This window comes from Lissotriton helveticus, chromosome 3_1 (genome assembly GCF_964261635.1).
Source record: "Lissotriton helveticus chromosome 3_1, aLisHel1.1, whole genome shotgun sequence".
NCBI lineage: Eukaryota > Metazoa > Chordata > Amphibia > Caudata > Salamandridae > Lissotriton > Lissotriton helveticus.
In genome coordinates, this window is record NC_136061.1 from 984,482,643 (window position 1) to 984,509,854 (window position 27,212).

At 47.9% G+C, this 27,212-nt stretch overlaps 1 protein-coding gene across 1 annotated transcript in view; it reads left to right on the top strand.

Annotated features, from left to right (window-relative positions):
- Positions 1-11,680: 11,680 nt before the first annotated feature.
- LOC144824831 (lanosterol synthase-like) overlaps positions 11,681-27,212 on the top strand; it is a 146,496-nt gene continuing 130,964 nt past the window's right edge. Inside the window, exon 1 of the mRNA XM_078683820.1 lies at positions 11,681-11,814. Coding sequence (XP_078539946.1) covers positions 11,736-11,814 — 79 coding nt within the window. The 5' untranslated portion in view covers positions 11,681-11,735. The remainder of the gene's footprint in view (positions 11,815-27,212) is intronic.

The window sequence follows — 27,212 nt, forward strand, 5'->3', positions numbered from 1 at the left end:
GCTAAACCGAGTTGGCAATTAGCCAAATAAAGTCTGGCAAAGCACCAGGGTTAGACAAGATTCCGGGGGACTTATACAAGCACGACCTAGAAATATGGGCACCTTATATTAATTTTTTGTGTAACAAGCTATCAGCTACCTTAGACTTTCCGGAAAGCTGGAAGGGAGCTGAAATTGTTTTAATTTTTAAAAAAGGAGATAGGATGGACCCCTCTAACTACCGGCCAATCAGTCTGATGGATATACTTCAGAAAATGTATTCACGACATATTCTATTGCGTGTTACCGATTGGTTGGAGGACAAAGCAATTTTAACAAAATACCAAGCTGGGTTTAGATCCAAAGTTAGCACAATAGATCAGATTTTTAGATTTTGCTGCCTTTACTGGAAATATGTAAAGATCAAAAGGGGTCATTTATACGTCGCCTTTGTTGATCTAAGGGCAGCATTCGACCTGGTGCCACGTAACCTTTTATGGAAAACGTTAAATGCAGTAGGGCTACCCAAAAAATGTATTAGTTCAGATTAAAGCATTACACGAAGGGAACTTTGCTAGAATACGATGGGGACCTAATGGAGAACTTACTGAAAAAATCCCTATCGAGCGAGGTGTACGCCAGGGCTGTGTACTGGCACCCACGCTCTTTTCCCTTTTTGTGAATGACATCCCCTCACATTTAGAGGGATGTAAAAATGATTCTCCTAAACTGAACGGCGAAAAGGTAACATCCCTATTATTTGCTGACGACACTATTTTAATTTCCCAAACCAAAAAGGGTCTCCAGGCACTATTGGATTCCTTTAGTGATTACTGTAGCAACAAGGGATTGGAGATAAATGAGAAAAAAACGAAGTGTATGGCCTTAAACCCTACTAAAACTGATAAAGGTTGCCTAACTTTAAAAGGAGCAAAACTGGAATCGGTCCCCCACTTTTCATACTTAGGGGTGACATTAGACTCCAATTTCTCATGGAGAGCTCAGATGGAAAAAAGCAAGTTGAGTTTCTCCCAGAATGTTAAACCAATCCTTAGGGAACAAAGTTTGAGCACAAGTAAAGCCGTGTCTCCGGCCATTGAACTTTACAAATTCAAGGTCCAACCAGCAGCGCTATATGGCGCTGAGATTTGGGGACCGGGGTCCAAGGACACCTTTAGCGTCCTGGACAATAATTTCATGAGAAGTTTGACAAGGGTCCCGAGAGGCACTCCCATAGTGCCACTTCAGTTCGATTTTTTTTTTTTAACTGTTTTTATTAATTTTGTACACAGAACAGACAAATTAAATTCTCAGAGCATCCCACTCAAATACCAATTTTCCCCGCCTTGCACACACATACCCGCTCTACATCTCCTAAACATGACATCCCACCTCCCTCTCTACCCCCACCCCCCCCTTGTCAGTGTGCCTCACATCCCCTAGTACGGCCCGATTGGTCAAACATTGCCACAGCGGGCGGCACTCCCCTTTATTCACCGCTCACGTAGAGCTCCCGGTATAATCCAACATTGTCAAAGACCAGCATCACAACCCTGGGACCCGGTAACCCCCTCAATCCGCCCCCTCCTTGCCTCCGGCTCACAGTTTAACTCCTTCCCTCCAACCCTGCGGCTTCCACCCCGCCCTGTCCCACATCCCCTGCCCTATTCGCCGGCTCGCCTGTCTCTCCACTATCATCAGCCTCCATTAGCGACTGCAACTCAATCACTAGTGCGCTCCACGCCCTGGCTGTCTCCATCGCTTTATCATTAGCTGCGCGCCTAGCCAATTGCAATCGGAGAGTGCTCTCAGATGAGGCCCATTGCAGGAAACACCTCCGCCACCTCAGGAAGTTGGGTCCCCCTCTAGATTTCCAGTGTAGGGTAAGTTCCCTTTTGGCCATTATGAACCCCAAATCATAAAATTTACTAGTGATCTTAGTGGCAGGAGTATGGGGAAACCAAAGTAGCAGGCATGCACCCGCGTCTGCATCAACCTGCCGACCCGTGATCGCGTTCAGGCAAGCGAAAACATCCATCCAGTACGAGCCGAGCCCCGGGCATGACCAGAACATATGTGCAAAATCAGCGTCCTCCACAGCGCAACGTGGACAGGTCGACTGCGCACCTCCAAAGATTCGGTGAATCCTGGCAGGCGTCCAATACGCCCTATGGAGTGTATAATATTGAACCAGCTGGAACCGGACATTTCTGGTGCCCTTCCAGGCCCTACGCACTAGTTGGGGCCAAGTCGTCTCCGGAATCTGCCGTCTAAGGTCAGCCTCCCAGCGCTCCCGCAGCCCATCAAGGGGAGGGGGTTCAGCCAGCGCCAGTCTCCTATATAAGCAAGTGATGGCCTTATGTGTGCCAGCCGCCATCACTACATACTGGCAGCCCAATGACGTGGGCGGCTCCACCAGCCCCATCTTCCAACGCCTCTGAATCCCAGCAACCAGAGCCGTGTGCAACAGGAAGTCACCCCGCGGGAGTCCGAATGTCTCCTGTAGTGCACCGAACGGCAGCAAGGCACCGTCCCGATACAAATCACCCAGCATGTGGACCCCAAGGTCCTCCCAGCCTGCGAGCGCCGACCAATCACCGCCGTGCGGGATGGCAGTACACATCCCAAGTGGTATCTCCGGGGCATAGGGCGTTCGGCACCCCCCCCGTCTGTGGCAGCGCAACCAGCACTTGCGAAGAGTACGCTCCTCGAGGGTCAGCTGCTCCAGCCGTAATTCCTGTTGGAGCACAATAAAGGACAGAACATGGCGCTGCACAAGCCGACCCTGTGGGCCATCCGGTCCTCTGAATTCTCGCGCCACCGCCTGCGTGAGCCATTGAAGTTGAGCAGCCAAGTAATACCATTCGAAATCTGGTACGGCCATACCACCCTCATCCCGGGACCTGAGTAAAGTATTCAGGGCCACCTGTCGCCTGCCAGTGCCCCAAATAAAGCCGATCACCAGGGTCCTCAGAGTGCGGAAGAAAGAAGATGGGATCCACACTGGCAACGTCCGGAAGAAATAAAGGAGTCTCGGTAGGACCACCATTTTTAATTCAGTTCGATTTAAACATCAAAAGAACTGGCCACCATATTATTTTCCGCCCATTGATGCTATGGGTCAGACTATGGCGGGTTCCCGAACTTCAAGATTACAGAGACAGGCTAAAAGAAATTATGGCGCTCGACAATCTAAAATTTATCCCATGGTTTAAGCACGTTAGAAACTGTCTCAGTAAAATAGGTTTAATACATTTTTGGGAGAATCCAGATCAACTTCCATCCAATTCAAAACTGATCTTAAAAAGGGCCTTTTGGACATTTATCGTTCTTATGACTACAGGAGTCTCAACTTGTGGGACCTTAGTAACAAAATTCCTTACATTTAAGGCCGAGCCATCGTTCGAGACCTTTATGGACGAAATAGAGCCCCCTCTTGCTAAAACTTTGTTTCTAAAATTTAGCTATGGGAATCTTTTAATAAAATCAACTTTGGCACGTTGGACTAGGAGTTCAAATATTCCATCTACAGCGACAGATGAAGTTTGCACTATGTGCGAACGTCAGCAGATAGAAAACGAGGCCCACATCCTCTTTTTCTGTCCTGCGTATGATCAGGCGAGAAAAAGATGGATCAAACCATTATGCCTACTATTAGGCGTGAGGTCATGCACTCAAGCGCTTAGAATTTTGTCTACTAATACAACGCAACCAATAATATTTAGTGTCAGCAGATTTTTATATTCTATCTTTTTCCTAAGGAAAAAAAGTGGCCAACAATTGTAACTGTGACTATTCGTAGAGATAGAATTGATCTAATTTTAGCAGATTGTGGGTGGCTCCTTCTAGATTAATCTTGTTTATATTTGTGATTGGTTTTTAAATATGGAATGCATTTTTGTTTGTACTTTGTTTGTAGTTTGCTTTTCGTACATAATTAACTGTAATGCATATCCATGTTTCTTTTATGGCTGTATAGCCGAAATAAAGAATTTTGAACTGAACAACCATCACCATAAGGGTTGTTTGGACTGGTGCAAGGTGCTCACTAGAATAGTGAACATCATATACCAGGCCAACTTCTCACACTGCATAACTAAATACTTATAAGGTACCAAAAGTGAGACCTATTGGCTATGCCAATGCTTGTTTTCAAAGTGCCTAACTGTTGATTTTGAACCCTAGCTCTGCCGGTACCTGGGGAACCCTAGCAAACCTATACATTTTTTTAAACTAGACACCCAGGGGAATCCAAGAGGGGGTGACTTGTGTGGCTCTCACCAGGTTCTGTTACTCATAATCCCTTGCAAACCTACAACTTTGCGACATCAAAATTACCCATCAAAAAACGACCTGGTTTTGCACTGGGGGGCACCTGGGTTTTTTTGCCTCGGGCTCGGTGGCCATCTAGGGAAACCTACCAGGCCCACAAATTTCAGAAAAAAAGACACCCTGGGGAGTCCAGTGAGGTATGGCTTGCATGGATCCACCAAAGTTTTCCTACACAGAATCCCCTGCAAGCCTCAAATTTAGCTGAAAAAAATCACTTTTTCCACACATTTCTGTGTAGGTTCACCGTACCAGCACAAATGTCCTACCACATAGCATTCACCTTGGTCTCCCGAGAAAAATTATACCTCACTTGTGTGGCTGTCCAATGCAGAATCGTCTAAATATATATATTTTTTTTAATGTAGCACTTAGAATTTATTGTTAATCTCTATGTTTTTTGCCCTTCCCAGTCACAGGCCCATGGCCCACCCACACAATTGAGGTAGAATTTACTCGGGAGAACAAGGGGGACGCTGGGTGGTAGGACATTTGTATCGGCATGGTGATCCCACACATGTCTGAAAAAAGTGATTTTTTTCAGCTTTATGTGAGGTTTGCAGGAGACTTTGGGAGATCCACGCAAGCCATACCTCCCTTGACTCCTCAGTTTGTCTAGTTTTCAGAAATTAGTGGGTTTGGTAGGTTCCCCTAGATGGCCCCCGAGGCCAGGCGAAAAACCCAGGTGTCCCCACTTGCAAAACCAGGGCGTTTTATGATAGATAATTTTGATGTCTCCACAATGCGTTTTGGGCCCTTGTCTGTCGCGAGTACTTGGCCCACCCACACGAGTGAGGTACCATTTTTATCCGGAGACCTGGGGGGAACGCTGAGTGGTAGGAAATTTGTGTCAGCCTGGTGATCCCACAACTTTCCCACACAGAAATTTGAGAAAAATGTATTTTTTTCGGCTAAACTTGTGGTTTGCAGGGGATTCTAGGTAGGAAAACGTTGGGGGATCCAGGCAAGCCATGCCTCCCTGGACTCCCCTGGGTCTCTAGGTGCCCACGGGGATAAAGCCCACTAGGCTGCAGGGATTTTGTTTCCCTCAAAGTTTGGGATGGGGGCTGCCTAGAACTGGCATCTCAATGCCCCTCCCCCCCAGAAAACAAATCCCACAGTCTTTCTGCACCCCCCTGGAGGCAGATGGGGAAGTGGGGGCATAAAGCACACTAGGCACCAGTGATTATTATTTATTTTTTATACGTAGGGGTTGGGGCTGGCCAGAATGGGCATGCCAATGCCCCCACCCCAAAAAATTGCCACACTCTATCTGCCCCCCGGAGGCAGATGGGGCAATAGCCCCTTATCTGCCCCCGAAGGGGGGCAGAAAGTACACTAGGCACCAGGGATTCTTTTTTTCAAAGTTCGTGGTGGGGGCTGCCCAGAATGGGCAAGACAATACCCCCCACCCCCTAAAAAAATGCCACAGACTTTCTGCCCCCAGGAGGCAGTTGGGGGTTGAAAAGTGAAAAATGACATGTACACTAACAACATGCAGGCAAAATTTCCCCAAACAAAGTAAACGGCAGTTCCTATTCCACGTTAAAACAAGCAGTGTTATGAGGGTGCAGTACCACAGGCTGTCACTAGATGCCCCTTGGGACCTCTTTAGGCCACATATGGTGCTACACACTGCCACATTGCTAGGGAAAGGATATGGCGCAGTGGTGAGAGCTACACACTGGTGAGCTGGGGATCAGTGTTCGAGTCTGGTGTCGGCTCAACATCCTGTGATAATGCGCTGATTGTTTAATTTCCCCGAGCTCATGACTTAGGGCCAGATGTAGGTTGGCAAATACCGGGTGGTAACGGCCGAAAATCGGTAATTTCGTCCGTTACCGACCGGTATCCAGGAAATGAGATGTAGGAGTGTAAATATTTCCGAATCGGAAAATATGAGTCGGTATTTATCCGAATCGGAAAATATGAGTCGGTATTTATCCGATTTGGAAAATATGAGTCGGTATCTTACCGATTCGGAATATTCTGAATTCACAGTTACCGAATTCTTACTTACCGAATCGGTAAATAACAAATGGTAAAATAATGGGCATGGAGATGTAGGAAACCCGAAAAATACAGAATTGAAGGAAAATCGGTATTTATGAGTCGGTATTTACCATGGATTGAATGCAGGTGGTAACCAGGTGCAGGCTATAAAATGAGGCCCAAAATGCAACAGTGTAACCAGAATGGCGGCTTTCTACGTCATTGCAAGGCGGCAAAGACTACAGGCAGCAGTGGAGGGGCACGCCAGTACACTCCAATCCTGTGCTGCAAAATCATTGCGACCTGTGCCATGTTACACAATCTTGCCACCAAGGAAGGCACAGAGGTGGAGATCACACATCATGAGGACATTGATGATGACAAAGAACAGGCAGAGCCCTATGCTACAGTAGCAGCACCAGCAACAGATGGGAGACTAAGACGGGCAGAGATCACACAGCAATATTTCTGAGTGAGTAATGAGACACAGACAGGCTAAGATTATGATGTACGTAGTTTAATTTGCACTACGCCATTCCAATAATACCACACAATGGTAACACAAAATATCAATGTCCATGTCTGGGTGGTCACAGTTAACCCCACCGTGACCTGTCCTTTGGGTTGAGGGCATAGTTACTGTTTCCGTCCACGGATTACAGGGTGGGACTGACGTGGCTGTGTTTCACGGCTTTCAGTGTTGCCTGGCTCTGTGGATTGACGCCTGCCGCTCCTGCGTATTTCCTGAACAGGAGTGCTTGCGTCACTCCTGCTTGTGGATTCTTCACTTTCAACCACACATGTGTCGCCTCTAGTGGCTGTCTGTTACGTAAGCATCAGCTCCATGGCAGAGGTCACTCTGCCCATCCCCATAGCTAAATCGGTGCAGCAGTGCACAATTGCATCCTGCATCGTTACTGACCGTCTGCACTGCAGGGAGGTTGCAGTTGCAAAGCGGTTTAATGCTTTGGTCTGCTGGCGAAAACCCACACGAGCCTTGCGCCTCTCCAAGTGGTCCCTGTCCAATTTGTCGCATAGGACTGTCATGCACTGGGTCATGTCTGTCATGCCATTTGCCAGCGACTGCATGCTGTCCGAAATGTTCCCTATGCCCTTGTCAATGTTATCCAGCTTGTTGTTAATAGTGCACACCTGCCTCTGAACACCCATCATTGCCTTTGCCTGCAGGCGCTGGACCTTGACCATGGTGGCCTCCAGACCGCAGAAGACCCCCTCAACGTCCTGCCCTTCAGCTCTCTCCCGTGCCCTTCGGACTCTGACACTGACCCGCACAGCTCTTGGAGTGGGCTGTTGCTCAGCGTTGGGTGACTCTGGTGGATTGCTTGCCATGTACCCTCCTCCTCTTCCTCCTCAGATGTTTCTAGAATGCGGAGAGGGGGCACATCAAGCCGCCTTGCCCTTTCCTGCACTGGTGACGTTGTAGTTGGTGTGGGGGACTGTGCTGCTGCTACTGACTCCTGAGTCCCAAACAAAAGAGGAGACTGAGGCTGTGGTGTGGTTGTTTGTTCAGGTGTCTTGGCTGCCTGCTCTGTGTTTTTCCCTCGTTGAACTGTGCTGGGACCAGCTTCTTCTCTCCTCTTCTCCCTATCCATTGCTGTGCTGCGCGATGACTCTCCTGTGGACAGACATGGACCTTGTGTCAGTGGAGTAGTTCACCTGTGTGTCTTGATTAAATCATATTACTATCACACATATGCCTGCTCCTCATTTGCTTCTGCTAGTAGTGTGTTGCATCCCTTGCTGTATGGTATGCTGACTGCATTGCTTTATCTACCTATGACTACGTCTCCCATGAAGCATTGCTGGGCATTAGTAAAACCTGTACTGGAGTGTGATGTAGGCACACAGAGTGGGGAAGGGGAACAGGGAAATGGGTTAATGATAATGTGCATGCTTCTTACCTTATTTCTTTGCAGCTCTGGCGGTGCTGTCAGCGTCCCCAATGCCATGGATGCTTTCTGGCTCTAGGGTGGATTCCACAAGCTCCTCAATGGCAGTGAGTCGTGGTGCTCGGTTTCTGCCTCCCCCTGTTGCTGCAGCTTCTTTTCTGTGGGCAGCTAGTTTCTTTTTGGTGATAATACGAAGGTCATACCACCTTTTTTTTAAATCATCAATTTCTTGGTGGGTAACCCCGATGGCATTTACCTTTGCTTGGATATCAATCCAGGTGGTGCGCTTGACAGACTCTGCAACATGCAGAGACTGTTTGCCAAAGATTTTGCAGTAGTGTTTCACCACCTCTTCTACTAGCACCTGCAGTTCTTCAGGGCTGAATTTCAGTTTCCTCCTGCGCTCTGCTGCATCCCTCTGGCCATCCTGGGTCTCCATTGTGCTGTTCAGGTAAGCTCAGGGAAGCCTGCTCCTCTGTCTGTCCTCCTGCTCTCCTGACTGTTCAGTTTCTGCACCTGCATGGGTGTGGCCACTCCCAGGTACTGGGGAGGGGTGCTTGTTTCTGATTGGTTGATTCCACTGTACCTTTGTTTTTGGGTGTGGTTGGTGTTTCTGATTGGTTCACAGGCTCACATGTTAGTCAGCTTCAAATTTCCGAATCGGTATTTACCGAATCGGTAAATTCTGAATCGGTAAAACCCAATCATTCCTATGGGCCTCCTGACCCATAGGAATGGGTTTTACCGAATCAGAATTTGCCGATTCGGAATTTACCGATTCGGTAAATACCGAATTCAGATTCCGAGTCATTCCGAATCGGTAAATTTTACCGATTTTTTACCTACATAACAATTTCCGATTCTGAAATACCGATTCGGTATTTAAGAATCGGAAATGTCAATTTACCTACATCTGGCCCTTAGTGCGCTATATAAATAAAAGCGACTAATGTAAAATAACATATGAATTTAATGCATCGATTTCGGGGCGGGCAATCAGTGTCATGCACTAGGGTGGGGGTAGACGACAAAGGGATAGTAAACAAGGGCAAATTATGCATTATTTTATTTATTTATTTATTTGAGAAGTTTTATATAGTGCTGGCTAGACCCGTAGGTATCAGAGCGCTTTACATAAGGATCAGTGAGTTACAGGTTACATAGTTATGCAGAACGAGAAAAGAACATTGGAGAAAAGAACATGAGATTACACAATAATGTGAGTTATTAGCGCAAGCACAAGTCTTATGGGGAGTGAAAGGGTAGAGAGGGGATGGTAAACAGGGGTAGGCAAGGCAGGTAGGGAAAACACAACGGGGAGGTAAGGAAAACAATGTCCGATGTCCGGCTGGGTAGGTGCTGGCCAAGGGGTGAACCAGAGCCAGACTCCTCTATTGCTGCATAGGACAGCTCTACCGGGCATCAGCCAAGGTTGCTCAGGCACCATGGTGGGTATAGACAGTTCGGGTTTACGCCCAGGGGGCATTGTCAAAGTTCAATCAGGAGTACCGTACACAGTGTTGCTGGTAAACGTCGATTGCCTCATCCTCCAACTCATGCCCAGGTCAGAGGAGGAGAGGTGGCAGGGACAGTTCCAACAGGATCCCAGTGGTAGGAGGACCCAGGCTGATGCATAAAGCAACAAAACAAAATCAACCAAAACAGCAGTGACCTCGAGGGGTGGTGTGGGCCTGCGAGCAGTGTTGTGGTAGGGGTGAGGGGGAGAGGGAGGCAAGGGGCGATAGAGGGATGGCAAGCAAATGAAGTGACTGAAGTTTCATTGCACAAGTAAACAGAACAGTTAAGGAGCAAAGAGGCAGGCCAACTAAAAGAAAGAGTTCTCTTGAAGTATAAATAATCTGAAGAGTAAGAACACATGTAAGTGAGGCAGTCCTCATGGGAGGATACCAAATTCCAAAAGGAGGGACTACTAGGTGTATTAATCAGTGAAAAGCCAGCATTTCTAAAGGACAGCAAGAGGAACCAATGGAAAAGATGTGCGTTTTTCAAGCCTATTTCCTAAAAAGGTGAGTTAAAGCTGCCCTTTTGACCCCTAAAGAAACAAGGCCAAGTGTAGTTGCGTGCACCAGGGAGAGAAGCCAGTGCTGCCGGGAAGGAAAGCAAAAAAATAAATAAACCCTCAGGTGATGAGTCCACACCATGACGTTGACCCAAATACTGGCTTTTTAAACAAAAGAGCACAATAATAGCCAAATATTGGTACCAGCATAGAAGCACATATAAAACAAAAAAAATCAACACTATAACTGAGTTAACATGCACCTAATAAGTTAAATAAAGACAATTGTGCATCTCATTGAGAGGCACTTATATTCCGCTAGAGCAGGAAAAAAGAGGAAACGCTGTCTTAGGGCTAGATGTAGGTAAAGCATATTTACCGACCCTTAAATACCGAATTTTACCGATTCGGTATTTAAAAGTCGGTAAATATGAAGGGGGGAGATGTAGGGAAATCCAGATGTTTATTTACCGAATCGGTAAAAGTCGGTATTTACCGATTCGGTAAATACCGACCTGTAATGCTCCATTCATTCCTATGGGCTTTGAAGCCCATAGGAATGAATGGGGCATTACAGGTCGGTATTTACCGATCGGTAAATACAGATTTTTGGCAAGGGTGCAGGGGGTGTCACTTTGACACCCTCTAGCACCCCCAAAAAAGGTTCGGGGGCCATATGGCAGGCATACCTGCCCTAAGGGCAGGTCTGCCTGTCATATGGCACAGGTGTGCATGCGCACATTTGCATGCACACCTGAATCGGTATTTCACCATCAAATTGAATTTGATGGTAAAATACCGATTTCTAAGGCCTTGTGGGACTCATAAGAGTCCCACCTACATATCGATTTTACAGATTCTGTAAATATACCGGTCAGTAAATTTACCGACCGGTATATTTACAGATTCTGTAAAATTACCTATCGGTAAATTTACAGAACGGTAAATTTACCGATTCTGCCCCCTACATCTCAAATGCCTTTTACCGGTCGGTAACGGCCGAATTCGGCCGTTACCGACCGGTAAAAGCCTACCTACATCTGGCCCTTAGTTGGTTATTTATACTGAGGGCTGTGAGATCATCTGGACCTTTATGATGTAATGTACTGAAGAAGGCACAGAATGTTAACTTGGTTATTTGTTTGGCAGTGCAATTTAATATGGTTTTTCTCTTAATGTATGTTATACTGTGTTTTAGCTTTGGTGCTAGAGAAATCAATAAAGAAGGTTAGGCATACTAGAGTTTCGGGTGTTGTAAACTAATGAAATACCAGCGATCACCTTTAGCTCCATCCCAAAAAAGAGGCGTCCTCAAAAGTTATCTCTATGAGCTACTGGTTCTCTAAAAGTGATGCCCTATTCCAGGTAGATTGTTTCTGTTCTCTCTGTACATTTGGTACTGCTCTGCTGGAGAATACTCTTTTGTCATATGATTTAATTTCCAGAAGCCATACTTCAAGGACTTGCCACAGGCACACTCTGCTCTGGAGGCAGCTCAGAATGGCATGCTTTTCTACTCTCGTCTGCAGGCGGAGGATGGGCACTGGACTGGAGACAATGGAGGACCACTCCTCCTATTGCCAGGTACGTAGAATGTTTTGGGTACAGGCCGACACCTGGTGTGACCTGATGCAAATAGATTATGTTTGGAACATCCAGTACTAAGCTGCAATGTTAGAAGGGTAACTTTGCTATGCATTGTTTCTAGGTATTCCTTATTTAATCATTAGGGAGTAAGTGCACCAATACATTTTACTGGAATAAAGGGGAAACATGCTCTGTATTTGCTGGGTGAAGTTAGCCAGTGTTGTGTAGAGTGGCGTTTGTCTGTTCTCCATAATGTGGAGCTAGTCTCTTACCTTCTTCCCCTAGGATTGCCTTAGCATGCTTCCCCCAGAGATGTGTTCACGCCTACCCTTTGCTAATATGTAGAGATGATTTGATGCCCTTTGACTGTACGTGGCCTTTCACCAATGGGATGGAGTTGGTCTGTTATTACCCTGCCAGGATGAAATGGGGTGGTACGACCAAGTGGTCCGTCTCCCGTTAGATGGATGGGCTCTCAAATAATCCTCCAGGACAGGTCTGCCTTCCTTGGATGGGGTTGACCTGGCCCAATTAGGTTGGAAGAGTCTCCCCTTTACCTTAGCATGTTCTTGTTCTGTCCTCCCTGTGATGGTTTACTTCCAGTGATGGGGTTAGGCTGTTCTCCTTGGTCTGCCTTTCTCCACTCCCCTCGGAGGACAGGGTCTAATTATCCCTCAGGTTTTGTGTTGGCCTGAAAATAGTAGGATCGTCTCAGAAATGGCATTGGTCTAATTCCTCCTGGCTGCTAATGTTCGGGTAAAATTTTGTCTCATTCAACATATTTGGGAAACTTATCTGGCTTTAGATGGATTTGATCTGTTAAACCTGCAATAGTTTTGGTCTCACCCTCCCTCTGTATGGTTTTTTTTGTCTGATCCACTCAGGAGAGGGTTTGTTTTGATCTTTTTACCTCTCTGTGATGGGTTATTCTCTGTGCCCCTCCACCCCCGAGTTACCTTGGGTTAGTGAAGTTTTGACTCTCTTCTAAGTTAGTATAATATGATTCTCCTCTAAAGGTTGAGTTGTTCTGATTATTTAGAAACCGACCACCATAAGTATGTTCTTTCTTGCATGGAATGGTTCTTTTTCCTTAGCGATAAAAATGCTGGGCTGGGTCTCTAATACAGTTCTTCTGTTTCCTATATATATGCTTGGTTTAGACCCCCTAGCATGTTGGTTGTCTGGTATCCCCCAGTGCCTTTTGTCCCCCCTTGCAACAGGGCCTGATGGGTTGCCTCTTGGACCGCGCCTGGGTGGTTGGCTTTGAAACTGGCCCTGATCAATGGCCCCTATGGTAGGTCTGGTGAATTGCCCATGCATGTGGGGCATTAGTTATTCCGCCTTGCAGTGGGGCATGGGTTTTTCCTCTTGGCAGTGGGTCTTTTGATACCCTGTGTGAGAAGTTGGCCTGATATATAGTGCTCACTATTCTAGTGATCACTCTGTATCATTCCAAACGACCGTTATTGATGATTGGTTGTAAGTCAACCTTATTAGACCAGCTATCCTAGTAGCGTGGACAAGAGCAGTCTTTAGGCTAAACTCTAGAGGGCGTGTTAAGCCAGCTGTTTTACCATCACATATACCCCTTGAACACCAAGTGAAAGGACACCACACAAGTTGTTATGAAAATAAAGGATATTTATTTATAACAAGTCTACCCTGAACTCTTTATGAGTCAGGGAGCTAAGCACAATACAAAACTCTTACGAAAATACTACAAGTTGCACAATTTACACAAATGCCTGAGGGGCTCGAAAAACCATATACTCTGAAAGTGGAATGCGAAATACTAGCAGGTAAGTAACACGATCCAGAGGCTTCAGGACCGCTAGGACTACCTTACTGATCCCTCAGGTTAGGAGCAGGAGGCCTAGGGAACCCGGGTGCAGAGTGGGAACTCTTACGCGGGATGCGGGACAAAGTCTATGGATGCTAGCAATTTCTTAAGTTACAGTTTCCGGACGAATCCGACTAGGTAGACTAAAAATGACAAAGGATCCGGACACTAGGATAGTGAACCTGTGCTGAAGCACTGAAATGCTTGAGTTACCTAGCCCAGGGGCTGCGGCTGCATAGGGTTCAAAAGACGTCGGGAATCCTCGTTGTAGTCTATGGAGCCTGAAAGAAGATGTTGCTGGCAGGCGACCAGTGAAGATGTTCGGTGTGATCCAAGGCTGGATCAGTGAAGAAGACGACCTGAAAGCAGAGGGGACTCAGTTCTCAATCACTAGCCAGTGATTGTGTGGGCACCAGGATGGCACCGGATGAAGTCACCGCGATCAGGTGAGTGGGTGACACTGGACTCTGCAGTCACACGGGCCAGGAGGTGTTGTCGGCGTCCAGGCTGGAGGTGCGAGCTGTCCCACGATGGTGTCTGCTGTCGGCGATGCTGGATCCAAGATTGGAGCAACAAACCTTGGCAAAGGCAAGCCCACGCGGTGGAGTTAAAATGGCGTCTGGAGTGGACCAGGAGGGTCCAGGGTACTTCTTGTTGGACAAGGAGCAAGGGCCAGTCTAGAGGACCTAGACCAGCGGTGAAAACGTCGTGGTACGTCGTCAGGAGGGCCACTAGCCAACGGGCAAGTGACCGGACAACGTGGCAAGCAGCAAAGAAGCAGAAGGGCCCCACGCCGATCTCGTGGATGCTGGGGGGCTGGACTTCGGTGCTGGAGCTGCTTAGGGTTGGGGCTTCTCAAACCCCAGTGCACTCACTCGAGGGTCCCTCGGTGGTCGTGCTGGTTAAGCGTCGTGCAGGTCTTGAAGATAGCCGGTCCCACGGGTCTCGTCGCACCCACGAATCTCAGCTGGGCTGATGATGCAGGTAGAGGTCAGAGATGGCGGGGAATCCGGGTCTCGTCGAGCTGGGCAGTCTTGATCCGGAGGATGGACGTGCAGCAAACCGCAAGCGCTTAGATGGTGCCTGCTGGTGCAGGGTGGCTACTCCTTAGCCACAAGGGAGAGTCTTCAAAGAGTGACAAGAGTTCCTTTCGTGGAAAGTAGTTCAAGTTTCAAGATGATCTAATTTGGGAAGGGTGCCCGCTCCTACCTTTATTCTAAGAAAAGGGGCTGGCACGTGACTAGGTCCTGCCCATGGGTGGGACCAGGAGGCGGGTGGTTACACCCCTCTCCTTTGTCCGGTTTCTCCCCAGCTCAGGGGCTGGTGTGCCCCTGGAACTGGTTTGAGCCGGCATATGCACAGTGAGCACCGGGGTGCCACTTGCAGTCACCTTCCTCTCAGCCCTGCCTACCTGGGATACACAAAATCCTGTCTGGGATGGTGCTGGCACCGCCCCTGACAGGAAACCCTTTGTCCAGGCCTCCCTCGCTGGAAGGACTCCCAGCAACAGGAGGTCAGACTTGTGTCTGTGGTGGCAGCATCCATTTTGTGATGCTGAGGCTTGAGTTAACTTTAACCGGGGTTCACAGTTACATACATGTCATGTCCCTCTAGAAGGGTGGAATGCTAACCCCGTCGCCAGAATTGGCGAGGGGTTAGTATTCCAATTCGTATGACACCTTACTTGACATGTTTTGATAATGCTATGCCAAAGTTAGCATTTTGACCGCGAGGTTCATAATGCACTTAAGAGTATATGGTATAGCGTTATCATGGAACAGCTATAAGGACTTGGTTCCGCAAGCTGCAAACGGGCTCAGCTCATGCCAGAGCACCATCTCACATAATTCCAAGCACTCTGCCTTCAGGATTGATAAGGCCTGCCATAGGAGTGACTGATAGGAATATATGTGTCCATTTTAGGGTTAGATATAGGAATACTATATCTAAAGCAAAGGGTGATTACACCACCTTGCCCCAGCTGTCGTGCAGCCAGTTGTGTCAGTTTTGGATGGCCAGCCAGGGGTGGCATAATACATGCTTCAGCCCCGGGTAGGCCCTGGGTACACCTATGCCCTGGATACCTAAGGTATACTGTACAGGGACTGATAAGGTGGCCCAGTACCAATTGGTAAATGCACCTAAGGTACATGCTTGTCAATTTAGAGAGAGAACAGCTAGGCTGTGGGTCTGATTAGCCGGCCCACAGCCAGGGAAAGTCGTAAACCAGTGAAGCAAAAAGCAAAAATCTGGGGTGGCCATGGGATTGCAGACCCCACTCTCCTACATAACCCCCCCCAAACTTAGGGACATTAAACTAACCTTCACCAGGTGAGTCTTCCTGTTCTAAGTGGAAGTACCTGGAGAGACCATCTGCATTACCATGGTCAGTTCCTCGGCGGTGCGCCACTGTAAAGTCCATCCCCTGTAGGGAAATGGACCACCTAAGAAGTTTGGGGTTTTCACCCTTCATTTGATTTAGCCATAAGAGGGGCTTATGGTCGGTCTGAATCTTGAAGTGAGTACCAAACAAGTATGGCCTCAACTTCTTCAGGGCCTAAACCACAGCAAAGGCCTCCCTCTCAATAGCTGACCAACGTTTCTCTCTAGGGGTCAGCCTTCTACTTATAAAAGCAATGGGCTGGTCATGACCATCAATATTCAGCTGAGGTAGAACAGCTCCCACACCCAACTCAGAAGCATCTGTTTGGACAATGAAAAGTTTGGAGTAGTCTGGACTCTTGAGAATAGGTGCAGTGCACATGGCCTGCTTTAGGTCATCGAATGCCTTCTGACAGCTAACTGTCCACTGAACTTTCTTTGGCATTTTCTTACTTGTCAGGTCATTAAGTGGAGTCACAATGATCCATAATTTCTGACAAATTTCCTGTAATAACCAGACAGGCCCAAGAAAGCTCTGACCTGTGTCTGGGTGGTTGGAGGAGCCCAGTCCTTTATGGCCTGTATCTTGCTCTCCAGAGGTTGAACTTGGCCTCCACCTACAAGGTGGCCCAAGTATACAACTTGACTCTGCCCTATCTGGCACTTAGTAGCCTTGATAGTGAGGCCTGCCTTTTGCAGGGCCTCTAAAACTTTCCTGAGGTGGATCAGGTGATCCTCCCAGGTGGAGCTAAAGACAGCAATATCATCTAGATATGCTGCACAAAAGTCATCCAGCCCAGTGAGAACTTGGTTCACCAACCTTTGAAAAGTGGCAGGTGCATTTTTCAAACCAAAGGGCATCACCACAAATTGGTAATGACCTCCTGCGGTAGAAAATGCTGTCTTGGCTTTGGCATCCTCAGCTAACCTGATCTGCCAATAACCAGCTGTCAGGTCAAATGTACTTAAGAAAGTTGCAGAAGCCAACTTGTCTATCAGTTCATCTGCCCTGGGTATTGGATGGGCATCTGTCTTAGTGACAGCATTGAGACCCCTGTAGTCTACGCAAAACCTCATCTCTCTCTTACCATCCTGGGTGTGAGGTTTAGGCACTAGAACTACAGGACTAGCCCAAGGGCTCTCTGAGGGTTCAATGACTCCCAATTCCAACATCTTTTGTACTTCAGTTTTTATGCAGTCCCTGACGTGGTCAGGTTGCCTGTAGATTTTACTCTTTATAGGCAGACTGTCTCCAGTGTCCACCTCATGTGTGCACCAGTTTGTCTGACTGGGGGGTCAGAGAAAAAATTTGTCTGAAGGATTGAAGGACTTGCTTACAATCCTTTTGTTGATGCTCAGAGAGGCTGTCAGAAAAGACTACACCATCTACTGACCCATCATCAGGGTTCTGAGTGAGCAGGTCTGGGAGAGGGTCACTCTCTTCCTCCTGTCCCTCATCTGTGGCCATGAGCAAGCCCATGTCCTCCCTGTCAACAAATGCTTTGAGCCTATTCACATGAAGTACTCTGTGCGGGCTCCTGGGAGTTCCCATGTCCACCAAGTAGGTGACTTCTCCCTTTTTCTCAATGATGATGTGGGGTCCAGACCATTTGTCTTGGAGAGCTGCTGGGGCCACTGGCTCCAACACCCACACCTTCTGTCCTGCATGGTAAACAGTTAGGACAGCCTTTTGGTCATGCCAAGCTTTTTGAAGTTCTTGGCTGGCCTCCAGGTTTTTAGATGCCTTCTCCATGTATTCTGCCATCCTGGAGCGGAGACCAAGTAAATAGTCCACTATGTCAAGTTTAGGCTTTTTGAGAGGTAACTCCCAACCTTCCTTCACAAGACATAGGGGTCCTCTTACAGGATGTCCAAACAAAAGCTCAAAAGGGCTGTAACCAACCCCCTTCTGTGGGACCTCTCTGTAAGCAAACAGAAGGCAGGGTAAAAGGATGTCCCATCTTCGCCTGAGCTTTTCAGGTAACCCTTTTATCATCCCTTTGAGGGTCTTGTTGAATCTTTCAACAAGCCCATTGCATTGTGGGTGATAGGGGGTGGTGAATTTGTAATTGACACCACACTCCTTCCACATAGCAGTCAAGTATCCTGACATGAAGTTTGCACCTCTGTCAGAGATCACCTCCTTAGGGAACCCCACTCTGGAGAAAACTCCAACCAGGGCCCTAGCCACCACAGGAGCTGTAGTGGTCCTAAGGGGAATAGCTTCTGGATACCTGGTGGCATGGTCCACTACCACCAGTATAAATCTGTGCCCAGATGCTGTTGGGGGGTCCATTGGTCCAACAATGTCAATCCCCACTCTTTCAAAGGGAACCCCCACCACAGGTAGTGGTATAAGGGGGGCCTTTGTTGTGCCACCTGATTTGCCACTGGCTTGGCAGGTGATACATGAACGACAAAAGTTCTTAGTGTCCTCAGACATATGAGGCCAGTGAAAGTGTGGGGCAAGCCTGTCCCAAATCTTGTTCTGGCCTAAGTGACCTGCAAGGGGAATTTCTAGGGCTAAGGTGAGAAGGAAACCTCTAAGAGACAAGGGGATGACCAGCCTCCTGGTAGCACCAGGCTTGGGGTCTCTTACCTCAGAGTATAGGAGTCCATCGTCCCAATATACCTTATGGGCACCTCTAGCATTCCCTGCAGCCTCAGCATCAGCCTGCTGTCTGAGGGGTTCAAGAGAGGAACAGTCTAACTGTGCCTGCCTCAAGTCTGCCCTGGAAGGTCCCCCTGTCCCAAGAAACTCAACCTGTTCAGGCTCAAGCTCTTCTAGGACAGTTCCTTCTGGGGTCTTGGGTTCAGTCTCCTGAGAGAGCTGATCCATCACCTGAGGCAGGGGGGAAGAGTCAATCTTACCCCTACTGCTCTTTCTCTTGGGTAGTGTCTGGTCCATTCTTCCAGGATCCAGCATTAGTTCAGCTGGGCATTTCTTCGCCTGTGACCTAGTCACAGCAAGGACATGTGCTGATAAACCTATCATTTCCACATGAGTCCTATACTCCACATCTGACCATAAGGAGGATTCCAAATCATTGCCCAAAAGACAGTCCACTGGGAGGTCTGAACTAACAACAACCCTTTTGAGGCCATTTACCCCTCCCCAGGAGAAGTTAACAAGTGCCATACTATTGGATGTAGTGGCATTGCTAGCATTGGTCACCAGGTAGTCTGATCCCAGTATTACCTGGTCAGGGTCCACTAAGTTTGGTGTCACCATGGTGACACTGGCACAAGTGTCCCTGTAGGCCTGAGCCATTTTTCCATTAATCAAAGGCGTCTGCCTGTACTTGCCCAGAGTACTGGGACTTATTGTAGGGGTCATATCCATGTCCCCAGTACAAACAAGAACATCCTGAGTAGGTGTCCTGACTAAGTCAGAGCCCGCCTCAGTTCCCAGGGTTAACCCCACTATAGCCTTAGGAGGATTACTACCACTACTAACTGTACTAGGGGGTGCAGATGCCTTAGGGGCAGTAGTGGTAGGAGTTGGGCCTTTCTTGGTGCACTCACTAAACCAGTGAGTATTACTTTTGCAGTATTGGCACCATGGTTTCTTCTGACCATTATTCTTTTTCTTTTGGGAACTCTGGGAATTCTGGGACCCACCCTCTTTAGATTGTTGGGGCCCTGTTGAAGACTTCTGGTCATTTTGCTTGTTCTCATTACCCTTGGGATCTGCTTTCTTCTGGCCACCACCCTGGTTCTGCTGCTTGACCCTTGTCCTGACCCATCTGTCTGCCTTCTTTCCCAATTCTTGGGGAGAGGTCAGATCTGAGTCAATAAGGTGCTGATGCAACAACTGATTTTGACAATTATTTAAGATTTGTTCTCTCATAATTAGATTATAGAATCCTGTGTAATCAGTAACTTTACTTCCCAGTAACCAGCCTTCAAAAGCCTTAGTGGCACAATCAACAAAGTCAGCCCAATCCTGAGACTGAATTTTCTGGGTGTCTCTGAACAGCAACCTTTACTGTTCAGTTGTTAAGCCAAACCCATCAATCAGTGTATTCTTCAGGACTTGGTAATTGTTAGCATCCTCAGCTCTAGTAGCGAGGAGCTTATCTCTACCTTTACCTTCAAAGGAGAGCCACAATATAGCTGCCCACTGAATCTGGGGGATGCACTGGACAGTGCAGGCCCTCTCCAAAGCAGTCATCCATTTGTGGATGTCATCCCCTTGTTTAAAGGGGGGCACTATCTTACTCAGGTGTCTAGTATCAAAACTCCTGTCTTTATCCTTAGGGATATTGCTGCCTTCAGTGGGGACTACCCCACTCAACTGTTGCTCTCTAGCAAAGGCAAGCTTCTCCTTGGCAAGGGCAAGTTCTTCCCTCTGAATCCTCAGATTAGCCTGTTTCATCCTTGCTTCATGTTCTCCTCTCTGAGGGGAAGTCATTCTCCTCTGGGGAGAAGTCATTCTCCTCTGAAAGGAGGCATGAGAGTGCACAGATCTATTGAAGTCCCTAGAATGAGACCTGTCTCTTCTAACGCCAAAGTTAGGCCTGCTCAGGGTCAGTACTGGGGGTCCCCCAGATCCTTCCCTATGCAGGTCTAAGTTGGCCCTAGTAAGTCTGCTGACTAGCTCAGGACCTTTGTCTGCCTCATCCCCAGAGATATCCTCTTCATCCTCCTCCTCTTCTACTTCTTCAGTATCAGGGAGGTCAGGATCACCAAGGGTACCCTCTAAGGCTGGCATGCTCCCATCTGTCTGAGAAGCTTTTCTAGCATCATATGTCTCTAAGAGACCTAACAGAAAAGGAGTGGTAGGGTTAGAACCCTGTTTCAATTTTCTGGAGGTACACAATTGTCTCATCTCCTGGAAACTGAGAGCTGCATATCTGGAAAGGACCTGTGGAGGGGCACTAGCCACTAGGGGAGTCTCTGCAGACTCTCCATGGGTAGACATGCTTCTAGTGTGGTGTAAGTGATGCACCTACCTACACTATGGGTTTACCTACTGACCCCTTGCTAGAGTTGTAGTCAGGGTGTGCTAAGCCCTGTTACACTATAACAGCTGGTTCAGTAGAACTCAGAGTATTCTAAGTTAAGTTATATGTACCTTGGTACTTATGTGATCTTTCAAATGATATTCTTAGGATACGTGTATGGTAAAACAACAGCAAGCTCAAATCCCAACCGCCGCTCACCAATGTGAGAAGTTGGCCTGATATATAGTGCTCACTATTCTAGTGATCACTCTGTATCATTCCAAACGACCTTTATTGATGATTGGTTGTAAGTCAACCTTATTAGACCAGCTATCCTAGTAGCGTGGACAAGAGCAGTCTTTAGGCTAAACTCTAGAGGGCGTGTTAAGCCAGCTGTTTTACCATCACATATACCCCTTGAACACCAAGTGAAAGGACACCACACAAGTTGTTATGAAAATAAAGGATATTTATTTATAACAAGTCTACCCTGAACTCTTTATGAGTCAGGGAGCTAAGCACAATACAAAACTCTTACACAATACTACAAGTTGCACAATTTACACAAATGCCTGAGGGGCACGAAAAACCATATACTCTGAGAGTGGAATGTGAAATACTAGCAGGTAAGTAACACGATCCAGAGGCTTCAGGACCGCTAGGACTACCTTACTGAACCCTCAGGTTAGGAGCAGGAGGCCTAGGGAACCCGGGTGCAGAGTGGGAACTCTTACGCGGGATGCGGGACAAAGTCTATGGATGCTAGCAGTTTCTTAAGTTACAGTTTACGGACGAATCCGACTAGGTAGACTAAAAACGACAAAGGATCCGGACACTAGGATAGTGAACCTGTGCTGGAGCACCGAAATGCTCGAGTTACCTAGCCCAGGGGCTGCGGCTGCATAGGGTTCAACAGACGTCGGGAATCCTCGTTGTAGTCTATGGAGCCTGAAAGAAGATGTTGCTGGCAGGCGACCAGTGAAGATGTTCGGTGTGATCCAAGGCTGGATCAGTGAAGAAGACGACCTGAAAGCAGAGGGGACTCAGTTCTCAATCACTAGCCAGTGATTGTGTGGGCACCAGGATGGCACCGGATGAAGTCACCGCGATCAGGTGAGTGGGTGACGCTGGACGCAACAAACCTTGGCAAAGGCAAGCCCACGCGGTGGAGTCAAAATGGCGTCTGGAGTGGACCAGGAGGGTCCAGGGTACTTCTTGTTGGACAAGGAGCAAGGGCCAGTCTAGAGGACCTAGACCAGCGGTGAAAACTTCGTGGTACGTCGTCAGGAGGGCCACTAGCCAGCGGGCAAGTGACCGGACAACGTGGCAAGCAGCAAAGAAGCAGAAGGGCCCCACGCCGATCTCATGGATGCTGGGGGGCTGGACTTCGGTGCTGGAGCTGCTTAGGGTTGGGGCTTCTCAAACCCCAGCGCACTCACTCGAGGGTCCCTCGGTGGTCGTGCTGGTTAAGCGTCGTGCAGGTCTTGAAGATAGCCGGTCCCACGGGTCTCGTCGCACCCACGAATCTCAGCTGGGCTGATGATGCAGGTAGAGGTCAGAGATGGCGGGGAATCCCGGTCTCGTCGAGCTGGGCAGTCTTGATCCGGAGGATGGACGTGCAGCAAACCGCAAGCGCTTAGATGGTGCCTGCTGGTGCAGGGTGGCTACTCCTTAGCCACAAGGGAGAGTCTTCAAAGAGTGACAAGAGTTCCTTTCGTGGAAAGTAGTTCAAGTTTCAAGATTATCTAATTTGGGAAGGGTGCCCGCTCCTACCTTTATTCTAAGAAAAGGGGCTGGCACGCGACTAGGTCCTGCCCATGGGTGGGACCAGGAGGGGGGTGGTTACACCCCTCTCCTTTGTCCGGTTTCTCCCCAGCTCAGGGGCTGGTGTGCCCCTGGAACTGGTTTGAGCCGGCATATGCACAGTGAGCACCGGGGTGCCACTTGCAGTCACCTTCCTCTCAGCCCTGCCTACCTGGGATACACAAAATCCTGTCTGGGATGGTGCTGGCACTGCCCCTGACAGGAAACCCTTTGTCCAGGCCTCCCTCGCTGGAAGGACTCCCAGCAGCAGGAGGTCAGACTTGTGTCTGTGGTGGCAGCATCCATTTTGTGATGCTGAGGCTTGAGTTAACTTTAACCGGGGTTCACAGTTACATACATGTCGTGTCCCTCTAGAAGGGTGGAATGCTAACCCCGTCGCCAGAATTGGCGAGGGGTTAGTATTCCAATTCGTATGACACCTTACTCGACATGTTTTGATAATGCTATGCCAAAGTTAGCATTTTGACCGCGAGGTTCATAATGCACTTAAGAGTATATGGTATAGCGTTATCATGGAACAGCTATAAGGACTTGGTTCCGCAAGCTGCAAACGGGCTCAGCTCATGCCAGAGCACCATCTCACATAATTCCAAGCACTCTGCCTTCAGGATTGATAAGGCCTGCCATAGGAGTAACTGATAGGAATATATGTGTCCATTTTAGGGTTAGATATAGGAATACTATATCTAAAGCAAAGGGTGATTACACCACCTTGCCCCAGCTGTCGTGCAGCCAGTCGTGTCAGTTTTGGATGGCCAGCCAGGGGTGGCATAATACATGCTTCAGCCCCTGGTAGGCCCTGGTTACACCTATGCCCTGGATACCTAAGGTACACTGTACAGGGACTGATAAGGTGGCCCAGTACCAATTGGTAAATGCACCTAAGGTACATGCTTGTCAATTTAGAGAGAGAACAGCTAGGCTGTGGGTCTGATTAGCAGGCCCACAGCCAGGGAAAGTCGTAAACCAGTGAAGCAAAAAGCAAAAATCTGGGGTGGCCATGAGATTGCAGACCCCACTCTCCTACACCCTGGGTTGAGGCTTTCAAGTGCACATGTCTCACTCTGGTCAGTGGTTAGTTCCAAATACTATAGCGCATTTGCATGGTGCCAAGAACTGCTCCCACCAGCCTGGGAGCTCAATGAGAAAATATTGGTTTTGTGCACTTTTTTCAGAATGCGTCTCTTTTCGCAAAACTTTGAATTGGCCTAATGGTGTTTCTATAAAGAGTGCAAAAGTGTACATACTATCCAAGTATTTTTCTTCAATGAGTCACCCTATCTTTCCAAATCTTTGTATTCTTTTTAGGTCTCGCCTGGCATTGTAGCGCAAAGCGCTGCTCGCTGGGCGAGAGGTTTTGTAGGAGAGTAGATTTGAGAAGGGGACTTGAAGCCCCGCCCCTCATTTTCATTGACTGGCGTTACCATTTAGGCTAATAGATGGCCTTCCATTGGAAATTAGGGTTTTTTGTTGACGCCCTTTTGCCTCCGAAACGGACTGGGATGCCTGCTTTGCTGCTGTCTCAAAGCACTTTCTTATCTTTATGGGGCCATGTGATTCTAATTAGCGTGGAGGAGCTCCCGACCTCTCAAAGGAAAAAATCTTGATGGGGCAGTGTGCGCCTCCACGCTAATTAGAAACACATGGCCCCATAAAGATAGCATATCAATGCTTGTTGGCAGGGCTGCTTCTGTTTTTGGAGCTGGGCTGTAAGCACTGACATGGGCAGGGCGTGAACAGGCTCCTGCCTGGGAAAGGGCTGGCGTGCCAGGCATCTGAGGTGCTCCGCTGAGGAGTGACTAGTCCTTGCTGGACACCCAGGCCATGATATATGTCTGACCTGGCCTTGCCAAGCTTTGCCCCAGTGCTTTCAGCCTTCAGGAGGGCGAAGCAAGTTAGTTTTGATTTGGCGCCTCGAAAAGGCAAACTCATCTTTTCTTCATCCCAAGATGCTGTAAATTGAGGATCATAATATTGGAAAATAGAAACATCTGCTATTTAAATCACGAATGTCCTCGATACGAGCGGCCCGGTGTTTAAGGCGTTAATAATTGTATCCATAAATTCCAATAGCGAGGTATTTTCAGTTTATTGGATGCCAGAACTAACGCCCGTTACGAGTTTTGCCACGAAATGTAACAGAATGTCGGTGACTCTTTCTGCACCAAAATGTAAAGAGGATGACACATTTATCGCAGCAACGAGTTTGTAACGGGCGCGAAAAGAAAGAGGAAACTCATAATTCCGGCATGTGCGAGATTGGGATTTACGACGTCTGTAGCTATTATCGTAGTAAGTGCTTAAGTAACGGGAAAAGTGCGGTATGAAGCGCTATATGAAAACAGGGTTTCTTTAGGAGCACCAGCCTGGCACAGCTTTCCCTGCAGGACAAAGAGCATGCGGATTTCTGAAGCTTTGAAGTGCATGTCTGGCTCCCAGCTCTTCCTCTCACACCCCATATTATCCCAGAAAAAAACATTTCTCCTCGCAGATTATAATCTGTTTACTTTACGCTTGCTCTCCTCTCCCCACCTCCCCCCCTTCACCGGTCTGCTTCGCTCCTTTACCACGCGCTGCAAAATGTTAACTTTATTTGCGCTCGCCCGGCATCGCAGCCCTTCATTTGAAATGTGTAAGCTTCGAAAAACGTGGGTGCGCTTAAATAAGAGTAAACATCTCTTCGAGAGCGTTGTGAATTGGATCAGAAACAGCTGAATGGGTTGGAGCCGTGGTGGGGATAAGGGGCCTGTAGGATGGGGGAGCTGTCAATAAACCAAAAGGAGAGAGAAAGGGTAGTAGACCATAAAGGTCGGAAGGGAACTCCTGATCCCCTTATTCTAATGTTCAAAACAAATGGAGGAGTGCCCCCTGAGTGTATCTGATACCACTATTCAGTAAGGTAGCAAGGTGCATGCCTTGCAACCCTATCTGGGACATCCTTTGTCCTTAGAAGACCCCTACTCACCAACCTAGTTGGTGACATGCTTCATCATCGGGGTCGCACCAGGATAGCAGAGTGCCATCCGGGTGTGCTTCGACACCTGACTACAGTGGTGCTGTTTTTTTTTATTTTATATGTGCTAGGAGTATAGGAAAGTGATTTAAAAGTCATCGCAATACTACTCACTCTTAGAATTTATTCTGGAGTGATTGGACAATGGATAAAATGAATGTGGGACACCTTTGCCTAATTAGGTAGGCTGTGGTGTCGGAAAAAGTAGTGTTGTGATTTAAAAAAATATATACATATAGGTCTACATGTTTCAACCTTTGTGTAGTTTGTGAGGTTTTCGTCAGGACCAGTGTAGTGTAGACTGGGTGGTGTACACAAGCTTAGGTGTACCCTGCCCTCGCCTACTCAAATATACAAAATTGTGATTTGTTTAAAAAATGTGTTCTTCTCCACGCTCTTGGAAAAAAACCTGTGAAAATACGATCTTAAAGTGAACAAACCAACACATACATAGTAGCGTGCGAGAAATGGGTTATAGTGAGGTGAAAGGATCCCCTCTTACTAGTAGCGCTCAAATTCCGGGCTTCATGGGTGTCCCCGTTCCTGCGATCAATCTCCGCCACCATCTGTAAGGGAGTTGGGGCGTTAGTTAGGTAAGGTGCGGCTCCGAAGAGGCCTATCCGTCGGGGGCCCGGTCTGTAAACTTACTTGTGGAATGCAGAATGCGGCAAATCGCCTAGCAGTTAACCTGTTGGGAGCCCTGTAGATGTGAATCACCGGCGGTTCGGTTAAAGGATTCCCGCATTTCCGGGTAGGGGCGGAGCTACGATGGTTGCCGAAGCAACCATGCTCATGTGGGACGCCAATCCCCTGCGCTGACGCTGATGGTTGGATGTGTTCGTAGGCGCCTAGGCATAACGTAAAGTTACAGAAGAAAAAAAGTAAAAGTGAAATACGAGGAGCGCTAGCGGAGAACAGCAGAACACCAATCGTGCAAGTAGCAAAACAGGACAGCAAAGACTATTGGCAAAGGGCCAGTGTCCTGAATGTTCTGCAGATAGTAATAATTAAATAAATACATGCACATCCAAACACCCAGCCGTTATTTGCAATCTAGGCCATTGTGACAAGTAACAACAGTGTGACTAGGTGTTGCAATAAGCAACCCCAAACCACGGAATGTATCTTTATAGTGGTTGGGTGGACCGCGGTTGACGTTGAGGTGAAAGTCATCATCATAATTGTCGCGACGTGGCTAAATGAGGAGTTATTTTGTAAGAACCGAATTCCACGGAATATTATCATTCAGGCCATTTTTTTGGGTTGACTTTCTATAAATCCAACGTTGTTCCTTATCGAATAATCGTTGTGGTAACCTGTCGCCTGGGTTCAGTTGTTCGATGATAGTCCATCTCATGTCGTTGGGAGTGTGATTATGGGTGAGGTAGTG